Here is an 11,830-nt window from a genome sequence, read left to right on the forward strand (position 1 = left end):
TTACACCCTGCCCAGCATCCGCGCGATCCACCAGTTGCAGGGCATGATGATCCGACAGATGACCCTCCCGCCCTGGTAGCAGTAGGGGTAGGGGTAGTAGCCCAGGAGGGGCTCGCAGACCCGCCGGCAGTAGCGGTTGGCGCGGCGGCACTGGGCACAGCAGTAGCCTCGCTCATCCCACAAGGGGTGGAACTCCAGCCCGTTCTCTGACTGCCGGGAAGAGCCAGTGTCAGTACAGCGAGGGGGATGTGTGGCTGGGGCACCTCAGCAACATGGCCAGGGCACCCCAGGAGCATGGACAGGATACCCTAGGAACATGGCCAGGGCACCCCAGAAGCATGGCCAGGGCACCCCAGGAGCATGGAGAGGTCACCTCAGGAGCATGGCCAGACCACCCTAGGAACATGGCCAGGATGCCCCAGGAGCATGGCCAGGACATCCCAAGGAGCATGGCCAGGACACCCTGGGACCATGGCCAGGGCACCCCAGGAGCATGGAGAGGTCACCTCAGGAGCATGGCCAGACCACCCTAGGAACATGGCCAGGATGCCCCAGGAGCATGGCCAGGACATCCCAAGGAGCATGGCCAGGACACCCTGGGACCATGGCCAGGGCACCCCAGGGTGCAATTCCCTGCACTCACGTAGTCGTTGACAGGCAGGTCCTCCTCAGTGAGCTGCCGTGCCCGGCGCTTGGGCCCCAGCTGCGCATCCTTGTCCACCTCGTGTTCGCTCCCCCCATCCAACCAGCTCTGGTTGTCCACAAGCAGCTGAGGGTCTTCTTCTTCTGCCCCTTCAAGATCAGCAAGCTCAGGAGCTACAGGAAGAGCCCAAATGTTGCTGTCAACAACCAGGGAGCAGGGGGACAAACACAGCAGCAGGCGTTAATGTCTCTACCAAAATTTGGTGCTGTGGTACAAGAAGAGGAGGAAATGGCTCCACCCTGAGCAGCCCCACCAGCAGACCAGCTGTACTCTGTTGCCTCCTGCTCTTATCAAGCCTGGGCAAAAGGCTGTAGGAGGTGATGTGGCAGAAGGAGAGGGTAGAGAAGACATGGCCCATCCGCTTCCCACGCTCATGGGTGGCGGGTGCCCGTGGATGGTGTTGGCATCCCCCGCATGCGGCTGTGGGTGCAGGGAAGCAAGTTCTCATGGTGGGCTCTGCTGCTGCGGGGGCGATTTGTAGAGCTCCAGCGAAGCAACATGATTTGGGGCAGATTATACCTAGCTACAGCACCTGTTGGTGGCTTAGGTAAGACCCACAGTGACATTAATTTTCTTTGCAGCAGGGTTTAACGGCAGAGACCAAGGAAGCAGAAAGGGGACAGCAGCCAAGGACAGCAGCCTCCCTCTGCGTCGGGGGTCTCTGATGCCCAGTTTCTCCCAGGACCATTGACGGCCATGGGCTGACTGGTACCCGTGGGGGATGAGATGCGCCTCTGCGGCTGCAGAGTGGAAGTTTTCTTGGTAGGGGTTTTTAAACTATCTCATTCAGATAGAAGTGGGTTAGAGAGAGCGCGTAATTACACCAGCGGATCTTAGAGGCCACAACCTCTGCAAGGGCTGTGTAGCAAGCAGCTGGAGATAGCAACCCTGTTGTGTGATTTAGATGCAGATGTCTGCTCATGCTCTGATGTTCATGCAGTGACAAGAATTTAGGCGTCCCAGTTTCCAGCAGCACTGGCTTCTTTGCAGGTACAAAGGGTTTGGGGTTTTTTTGCCTTGTTATGAGGAGGGTGGGCACTCTGCAAAGTGCAGGGCGGTGGGGAGCTGGCAGAGACGAGCGCTTTGCAGAGAGAAATTTCAGCCCCTGCTATTACATTGGCCGTGCTCTCTCATGGTCATGGCCAGTATTGTGTTCATGTCTGAGATGTACAACGAGGCTGTGGAAACGGGTTCCCACCATGTTGCACTGGAGCAAATGGCAGAGAGGACACGAGTGGGTGGCAGGGCTGCTCCCGGCGAGGGGGCTCATGAGCACTTTGGGGAGGAGGTGGCTCCTTGTACCTGCTATTGGTGTGGGGTGGATCCAGTAGATGGTCACGTTTCTGCAGATGTCAAAAATTTTGGAGCTCTTCAGGAACTCCTTGTTTTGAATGGGCTTTTCCCCAGGCACCCAGACCACGGACTGCTCAAAGTAGGTGGTCGTGATTTCTTCTCCCTGGAAGAAAAGTGAGATTTCACCCCGGCGTGGTGAGACTCCCTTTCCCCACCGCTGGCTGCTTCTCCTCCCCTTGGCTTACCTCGAGGCACCTCTCTCCTCCAAGCGAGCAGTTGGACTTTGTCTGCCTTAGCCCCAGGATCGGGGTGCTCGCTGGGTGCACATGCAATACCCCACTGGTCCTCATGGAGGGACACCCATCATGAGCCTCGTCTTTCCTGCCTGCTCTCAGCCAACACCACCCCGCTCTCGCTTCCCTCCGTTCATCATGCTTCAAGAGCCTTCTCCTGTGCAGTCCCCACCATCTGGAAGAGCCTTCTGGAGCGCCCCAGCTCATTTAAAACCCAAGATTAAAACATCTCCTCTCTGCTTTGCTCTTACTACTTAATTTCTCTCTCCTTCTGCTACCGATTTTGTGATCGAACACTTTAATTTATTCCTCACAGAAATTCTTTGCACGGCTGTATTCTGTAATTTATACTGCATGTCTCTGCCGTTGCATTAGTCCATGGTGTGTTTTGGCAGGCGCTTAGGGAGGGAGATATATAAAGATTATTGGATGGGTCTGCGCTAAGCTGTCTGCCAAGGCAATGTTGTGTATGTTGGTGGTGGTAGCCCATAGAGCAAGTTGGCAAATGGCATTTTTCTCTTCAGAAGGCGTCTGGAGCTGTATTTCCCTTTTATAGAGTTTTTCTTTACGGCTTTGGGAAGTCTTAGGAAAGAGCTGACACAACTTGACCCAGTCTGAGTAGTTTTTGGAGTCTCTGGTGAAAGCTGTGGGGTTGGGGAGGTGCTGCCTGAAGGACCTGGCAGCATGCAGGCTCTGGGAAGAGGTGACTAGATTTTAAATCTACATTTATCTCATTGGGTTTTACATTTCAGCTCTCTACCTGGGGCAATGTTCTGCTAAAGACTGGGAAGTCATATCCCTTTTATGACGGTAGCCGAAAAGATCTATTAGTTTCTTATGGCATAATCAAAAAATCAGTGTCTGGGAATTTGGGTCATGATTCAGGGAAATGTTTCTGCCCACGCTTCGTTTCAAACATGTGTCCTGCTGGCGTTTTATCTAACATGGCTTCCCTGGGGGCGATTCCGTCTGCTAACACCCTTCGTCTTGCAAACGGGGAGGCGGGAGGGCTGTGCCGTGGGGCCGTGCCACCGCCGGGGGCTCAGGGATGGCAATGGGGACAGGGGACAACTGCTTTCAAGGGGCTGAGCCATCACCCCAGGTTACGCTGTCAGAGAGGGCTTAAAATATGGACCCAAACACTTTTTCCATGTAGCATGCAAAGCGTGCGACTCCTTGCAGCAGGATGTGGTGGGCAAAGGTTGAATGGGTGTAAGAAGCAGTCAGGCACACGGATGGGAGGAAGGTCCATGCAGGACAGGGAGGTGGCCCCAGCCCGGCGCTTCCCACCTCCCAGGGCTGTACGGCAAAGCGCTTTCTCAAATCGCATTTCTTAAACACGGCTGCTCTTTTAAATTCATTACTTCTGCCTCATTCTGCTTGAGAACATGAGGCTCAATTCTTGGAGAAAACAATTTGATTGACTTTTTGGTGCCTGCTAATCCTGAGCTGCCTTGCGACCTTCTGACTAGAACAGGATTATTGTTCTTGATCTCCGGTATTGTGCTGAGAGGTTTTTGTCTGTTGGCTGTCTAATCCCATCTCTTTCCACTTCTTGTTTTTAGAAGCAATCCTCTGAAATAAGATAATTTTATGAAGCGATCACAACTCATTATTTCTTTATTGCTGAGTCTCCAGGAAGGCTGGAGCAGATGGGAGGGCGGTGGGGATGGCAGCCGCGCTCCCAACACCAGGGAGAGGAGTGGGTGTCACCGGGGGCAGAGGGGTATCCTGTTTTATTCACCTACCTCAAGCTCGGGGATCTTGGCCTCTGTTGTCTCGGGTAGGACTTTAGTCTGGGTTTTGATGAAACATTTTTGAAGTCCCACAAAGAAGATGCCAGTTATTCCCTACAGCATCAAAACAAACACCAAAAAAGCAGTCAGGGCAAAGCGGGAGGATAAATAACCCCACCGTACGGAGGGTACAGCTGGATGAGGGTTTGGTTGTATTTTTCCTGTTGATGTTTTTATGCAAACTCTGTTCAGCGGCGGTGCTAAGATGTACTAACAGGTTCTCCTAAGGGATATTGCATTTTATGGTTTGGGAGAATTGGGCTTCTTACAAATATTTTAAGGCAGATAGTCATAAAATTTTACTTTGCTCCCCTTCTCCTTATAACTATCATGAGCTCTAGTTATCATAAATAAAAATATGCAGAATAGCATCTGACCGTTATGGTTATATGAACATTCAGCCCCGAGTTCCTGCTAGGCTATTAGCTGAAAATTTTGCCATATGTCACTGCACAGGGTATTTCCCTACAAATTTTAATTAGGTTTCAGAGAGAGCCTACAACATTGTCACGAGGTTTTAATGCTCTCCAGACAGACAAATGTACTGGGCTCGGATAGATTTATGATGATTGCGTTCCTTTGCAAGGGTAAATCCAATAACTAGGTCTTGCTTTTAAGATGTATTTTGTTAGAACTGAACCATGCCACTATTAAATACTGGTGGAAGCTTGTTTAGACACACATCTCCTTTCCTTTGGGAGCATCCCTAGAGAGTCTGCATATGGGCATTGCTCTCCCTGATATCCTAGGTCTTGCTCCAGTGACCCCGCGGTGTCCTAAGGGATCCTGTCGGTCCTGCTGCAAGACTGCAGGCAGGTGCCCGGGGACAAACCCTGCTGCGCTCACGTTTTTGAAGTCATGGATCTCCAGGATTTCCTCGCTGCCGTTCCCGCTCCTGAAGGTCTCTGTCCTGGCCAGTGGGTCGATCTCCATCACAATCTTCTTCTTCTCACCGTGGCTGAAGAACGTGTGCTCCATGTCGTAAACCTGTGAGGGACAAAAACCCCACGGGGGTTGGCTGAGCCCCCCACCTGATTTCACAGGGCGGCTGGTGATCGAGTGGGCTGGTGCTGGGTGCCTGACCCCTGGTGCTGGGTGCCCTGCCACGGGGCGGGCTGCTTCCCCGCACCCCGGCTCTGAGCCAGGACGATCGTCTGTATAGCACAAGAAGAGGCAGCTCCCAGGTACCGGGAAGAAGGACAAGATGGGGCCAGGCTGTGGGGGTACATGTGTGTCAAGCCTGGGAGAAGATGCTCATCCCACACTTGTACCGGGAGCTTTGCCGTGGCTCAGCCTTTGCCGGTGTTTTCTGTGGCACGAGGCTGCTTATGTCCCAGGCTGGACTGAAGTCCTGAGCCCAAGGGACCTCGCTTTGCTTTCCTGGCTTGCTTGCTCCATCACTGTGTCCCCAGCTTGCTTGCTCCATCTCTGCGCCTTCTATTTTTCCTGGAAAGGCAGAGGAAAAAGCCTCTATTTGCCTGGAGGAGATCAGGGATTGCCTGCAGATCAAAGACCTCCTCGAGGGCTGCTGAAGAGCTTCGGGGCGTAGCAGCCGGCTTCCCGGTGGCACTCATCCCCATGGGGAGCCAGGGGAGCAGCCCTCTCCTCCTCGCAGGTGCTCGCTGCACTCAGCCAGCCCGGCAGCCCTCCAGTCTCTGCGGATGCCTGACCCTTAAAGGATGAGTGGCAGATGCTGTCTGAAACACAAAAATGATCCCGCTGGCACGGCGAGAGCTGGCGAGCCTTGGGGAGTCTCGTTTCCCAAATCAAACGGTGTCATGCAGAAGCAAAGGACTTGTGCAAAACCCCTCAAGCCCACAGGGCAGCGGGGAGTGATGGAGGCATGGGGACGGGAGAGCCCTGTTCATCCCCTGGCACGGCCGTGGGGCGGGGAAGGGGCACCCTGGCCCCGCAGCAATGCCCCAGCGAGGGGCAGGGGCTCTGCCTGCAGTCCCAACCTAAACCCCCTTTCACAGTCCCTTGGTTCTTGCACATCCCTCCCCATCAGGGGGTTCAAAGCCTCTCAGCACAGTTTTGAGCATCAGCATCCCCCGTTTTGCAACCGCTGGAGAAAGCCTGGGCGCAGAGCTGGCTGTGCAGGCAGTAACTGCCGGGTACCTTTGCCCCTGCTTAAAAGTTAGGAGAGCGATGTGCGCCTTGGCAGCCATGAGCAGCTCCTGTTAGTCAGCAGGAGGCTTTTATAAAGATATATGGCTGACAATGGATTTTATGGTATGGTATGGTAAAAATAGTCTGAAGCCTAAAACGGCTGGAAGGCCGCTGGTTTTGACTGACAAAATGCACACGGTGCCGTAAATCATTTCTAGGAGGGTAGGATCCCTGGTGGCACCTTACCTTCGAGTGCCTCTCCATTTACGAAGAATTACTTTTGCCGGCGCAGTGGCCAGCTAAGCCATTTGGGCTTGGCCGGCTCCATGCTGCTCGGAGAGCTGTGAGATATTTTATAGGGCTAAAAATGACACTTGCTCGCGAATCTTTGAAATACGTCCCCCTGTGAGGCTGTGATGAACCCCCTGTTTGCTGACTCATCGCCTTCGCTCGCTGGCGGTGCCGGCCGGCGTGGAGGCTGCGGTGCAGAGGGCAGCGCCGTGGCCGAGGCCACCCCTCAGAGGAGCAAGTCTTCTTTAAAGATTTTTTCCGTTCTCCGGTTGCGTGAAGGGAGCTCAAAGCGCTTTTTGTTCTTTAAAGAGTTTAGTTCCCCTTGGTTTATATTTTTGAGCGTTAGGAACTTCCAGCCTCCCCCATCCCGGAGGCTGGACCAGCCGGAGAAGCGCTGCCCCGTGGCCGCAGAGCACGCAGCGATGTCGGACACCGGGGCCACCAGCGTGCAGCTGCACCGCAGGGACATCTTTGCTCTCCTGCTACCTTGCGCTTGGCTTGCCCACCCATCAGGCGTTGTGAAGGGCTTTCAGAAATACCGATGGACTCCATCCTCCATCAGGCCATGGGAGCCGAGGGCCAGCACCCTGGATAACCCTGCCGAGGCTGCGGCAATGGCTCCGCGCCACCGGAGCGGCTTGGAGAAAACCTCCCCTCCGGGGGTTAACAGCCTCTTCCCCCATGGCTGGCACGCTCCCTGGGTTTTGAGGAACAGTAGAGACTTTATAACCGCCTTGGCAGGAGCCTGGAGGCACATACGGCTTTTATTGCTTGTTCTTTTATTCTTGGGGTATTTATTTCTATTTGCTGATAAGAAGACAAAGTTTCCAGTGAGCAGGGTGCTTCCTCCACCCGGCGGGAGGGCAGCCCGGCTGGGCTAGCTCGGCTCCGGTGTGGGGCAGGGAGGAGACGGGAGGTGCCACCGTGGGAAAGAGGCCACCTCGGCTGCGCACAGGAATTTTGGAGACATCCCGGAGAGTCGTCAAAACCTGCCGGTGCCAGGGTGCAAAGCGGGGCCTCCTGGATGAGCATGGAAACTCAAAGGGCAGAAGGATGGGGGGCGATGGGGAGCACTGGGCAGGCTGTTGGCTTCAAGGTTAAGTGATTTTCTTGGGGTATGGGGCAAAAAAAAAAGGTTTTTGGCAGAACTGCCAAGATGCTGGGCAGCAGCAGAGATACGTGGGAGGTGTGCAGCCCCGCTGCCGCCCCCGGCACGCTCGGCACTTACAGCAGCGTCCGTCTGGGGAGCTGGGAATAAACGAGCGCAATCCAGTTAGCAGGAGCTCCTCCAAAAGCTAATCCGTCTCACCGTCCCCTCACATTGCAGACACATTAAAGTAAGAAATATAATCCATGACAATCAATCACCACTGCGTCCTGGCTTTCTCTCCTCTTTATGCGGTGGCATAATGACTTTTCCACCAGTTTCTGGCAAGATAATTGAAATGAAATGGAAAATATTTTCTTACTTGTCATAAAATTTGCTGCCGGTGAAGTAAGAGTAACTTTAACTCTTCGTGGTGTAGCTCCCATCCCCTGTAATTGTCAGTTAGGGAAAGAATGTGGTGACAGGGAAAAAAACCCAGTCGGTATAATGTAAAAGCTAGTTATGAATAATACAAAGATTTTTAAAAGTCCCGTGAATACTTGTGGTCTAAGAAAATGCATTTTGTAAAGTTGCCTGGGTTTCAGGGTGTAGTTAAAAGTTTCAGTGAGTCGGGGGGGGACAGCTCTGTCTGGGGAAGCGGCACTCAGAAATGCTGGGTCAGAGAAATTTTACTTACTTTTCTGGGTGTTGGGTTCCAGAGATATTTGACACCAAAAAATATCAGAATAAGCGAAATGAGCAGCACGCTGAAGAGCAGTCCGCAGGTCTGGTACCTGGTGCAGGTCTTCTTGCGCGTCTTGGATGCTTCTGCCTAATTAATGACAAAAGAGCGATAGCCAGAGGTTGGCTGATGATTCGAGGAGGGACGCGTACACACGCAGATCAGACATTTGTCACGCTGACAAGCTGCACGGGGGCAAAGCAAGCCACGAACTTACGTCCAGAAAGCGGCAGTCCTCCGGGCTCTCCCGAGCCGTCCCTCCCATGGTCTCCTCCGTGTGCGAGGACGCGAGCCCGCTCCGAGGTGGAGTTAGAGAGGCTCTGGGCTGCACATGCGGCGGGGAAGGCTGGGTCACTGCCGCCCCCGTGACGGCGGCAGCCAGCTTTCCCCCACAGCCTGCCGGGCCCCGGGCGCTCCCGCAGCGCTTGCCCTTTGCAGGGTGCAAACAATTCCCACGCTTTTGGAGAGGAGCCCGCACGAAGCTCTGCTGCGTGGTGTCCATCGGCCCCGTCCAGGGTCCCAGTTTTTCACTGAAGCTTTGCTCCTGCCCTCCGCTTCTGCCCCTGCTCTCATGGCTGGAGGTGCCCAGGCTGTGCAAGGGCTCCCGGCTGCCCCGGAGCTCTGGGGACGCGGGCACTGCTGCTCTCGGGGGGCTGCTCACGCGTGCAGGGGGGCTTCTGCAGCGGGGACAGCCCAGGAGCTGCTGTGGCGTGCCTGGGTGGCAGGGGGACATGGGCATGGCAGGGGGCAGGTGTGTGCGTGGGCATGGGTGGGCATAGGTGTGCATACACATGCTTATACATGCATGATCTAAGATGTATCATGCATACCTCTAAGATCATGTATGCATGTATGCATGATCTTAGAGGTCCTTTCCAATCTTAATTATTCCTAGTTTTACTTCCATTAAAAATAATCCAGCCACCAAGCCAGGAAACGTGGAATTAATTACTACTCTACCCTTAACTGGTTCAGTGGTAGACCTGGTAGTGTTAGGTTAATGGTTGGACTTGGTGATCTCAAAGGTCTTTTGCAACCTAAACGATTCTGTGATTCTATGTGCGTGTGTGTGCATATACATGGGCACGCGTGTGCACGGGTGTGCGTGGATGTGCACGGGTGTGCGTGCACACGCGCATGTGCACGCACGCACTGCCAGCCCTCAGCACCGCAGAGTGAAGCCCGAGCTCTCCCCGTGGAGGGCTCTGGCATCCCCCACCCGCTTTGTGCAGAGCCTTGCCCCAAAGTCAGCCTAGCCAGGAATTTCCTGACTAACTTTTTTTTTGACGTTCAAAAGTTTCCATTTGTTGAAATTGTACCATTTCTTCATGGAAATGAACCTATCTTAAGAAAGGCTTTCAGAAATCCTGTGTGAAGTTTCTAGTTTGAACAGGATGAGGCTCCCTGGTGTAGAGGAGCTGGCGTGCACTGTTTTTCCAAGCTGTTTACGCTCATAAAAACCCAGAGTGCATCATGCACTAATTAAAATTGCACTGAAAAGAAGAAAATCCATGTCGAGTTTTGCTCAGGGTGAGAAGCCGAGAAAGAAATTGCTTTTAGCGGGTCTGGTGCTGGCTTTGTGAGCATGTCGGGGCATCGCTGCCTGCATCCTGAGGGCAAATCCAAGCGGGACGGAAGCGGAGTTGCTGAATAGCTTGGAGAAAGCGTTGTGCACGTGTGTGTGTGTGTGTGTGCAGGGGCTGTGTGTGTGCCCTGGTGTGTATCGGCTCCCGGCACAGGGGTTTGGGCTCCCCGGCCCCGGGCGGCAGGAGCTCCTCACCCCACAGCCCAGCGGCAGCTCCAGGGCCAGCTCCCCTTCCCTTAACTCGGCAGCAATAGCTCACGGATGTAAGGTACACCAGGGGTGTTTAATCTTTGAGAGGCCAATAACAGAAGGGAATCGTATTGACGAGTGAAAGGCAGAAGGTTATTTGGAGAAGAAAAATCACTGTTTAATGGAAAGCAATCACAAGGCAGCCTTTGAAAATATCTGAAAGATTCTGGAAATCTAAATACAGCAAAATCTGTGCAGACACCAGGTTTGTCTTTCTCCACTTTTCACCAGAAAGTTTCACCTCTGAAGCTTTTGTTATTCACTGGAAACTGAAGTATCTGAAAACATTTTCTTTTCCTGTCAAAATTACTGTTTCAAAGGAAAACTTTGGAGCAGCTCTACTGAAAGACGGTTATGATTACAGGAAAGAATTACAGCAGTGCCGTTAAGCAGACGTAATTGATCAGCGTCGCAGCGATCTTCACAATATCCCCCACTCCAGGCACAGGAAACACTGCAAATACCACTCATAAACCAAATTAGGCATTATTATTTTATTACTGTTGTAAGGTAAATGTCAAGCTTTTTAATGGCAATCACTGTAACTCCGGCAGGAGTTGGGCGTCTGAATTAGCTGGAAGAGGTGAGAACCTCCCAGGGCTGGGAGTTAATAAAACTCAATAAATATCATCGGTCCCTTCCAGCGCTTGGCGAGTGCCAGGGATGGAGCGGCTGGGGCGAGCAGCGGGGGGCGCGGGGGGGGGGGTGTCCCGTCGTGGGGCTGGAGACCTCATTTTGCTGCAGCCTGCAAAATTGGGCACTGCTGGCCGGGAGGGATGGGAGCAATAGGCGTGAGCATGCACGCACACATGCACGCATATCTATGTACACATGCACGCACACACGCATGCACATGCAGCCCCGGAGCCAGCTCAGCCTTGTGCTCTCCGGCCCCTGTGCTGGGCAGGGAGCAGGATGGGACCCCTCCACACCGCCGCTCTCTGTGGAGAGCGTTATAAATATCCAGTCTTGAACCGGGGGGGGTTGACGGCAGCAAAACCCTGTGCGACACAAATTGTCCTTCCCCTCAGCAGCTGTGGACTGTGCGACAGCCGCTGGATCCCGACAGGGAGACAGATACTCGGGATGCAGAGAGGGACAGAAACCTCAGAATGACGCTGGTCAGGAATGGTTTTTTTTTTCCCCATTCCCCAGTGCTCAGGCTCAGCATTCAGGGTTTCAGAGAAAGAAAAAAAATGGATTTTCCATGAAAAGACAATAATTTTTGGGGAAAAACCCCTCAATGTCTTTAAGATGACAATCAGGTTCTCTGTATAAAAAACAGTTCTAATCAGTGCCAATGAAGAAGGAACAATCACTAATTTTCCTTGAAGCTAATGAGCGCGAGCCTATATGACAGGGGAGAATTTAATCTGACGTGAACTGAGGAAGAGAAGCAATAGTGATATTAATGTGTGACTAATTGATACCCAGAAGAACATTTGAAATGATTAAAAGGCATTTGATTTTTATACAGGACAATAAGAGGCTCATTGGCTACGACTGGTGCATCCTTTCTGTTTTCTACTTCTTGGTCCAATTTGCCCAGAAAAATCTATCATATTCACGGCGTAGCTTGACTGCTGCATAAAATCTCAGTGCCTGGAAATGTTATACCAAGAAATTCCTCCTGGACAGCACAAAGGTTCATACACGGTGTGAGCGGGGGCGAGAAGCCCGGC

At 53.0% G+C, this 11,830-nt stretch overlaps 1 protein-coding gene across 1 annotated transcript; it reads right to left on the bottom strand.

Annotated features, from left to right (window-relative positions):
• TNMD (tenomodulin) lies at window positions 1–8,697 on the bottom strand. Its single transcript, XM_009480896.2, has 7 exons — window positions 8,532–8,697; window positions 8,270–8,404; window positions 4,932–5,072; window positions 4,038–4,139; window positions 2,006–2,159; window positions 644–816; window positions 1–210 (listed from the first exon to the last, which is right to left on the bottom strand). The coding sequence occupies exons 1-7, from the start codon at window positions 8,577–8,579 to the stop codon at window positions 1–3; spliced, it is 963 nt and encodes a 320-aa protein (XP_009479171.2). The 5' UTR covers window positions 8,580–8,697.
• Between the last annotated feature and the right edge of the window lie 3,133 nt (window positions 8,698–11,830).

The sequence above is a fragment of the Pelecanus crispus genome, chromosome 13, assembly GCF_030463565.1.
Source record: "Pelecanus crispus isolate bPelCri1 chromosome 13, bPelCri1.pri, whole genome shotgun sequence".
Taxonomy (NCBI): Eukaryota; Metazoa; Chordata; class Aves; order Pelecaniformes; family Pelecanidae; genus Pelecanus; species Pelecanus crispus.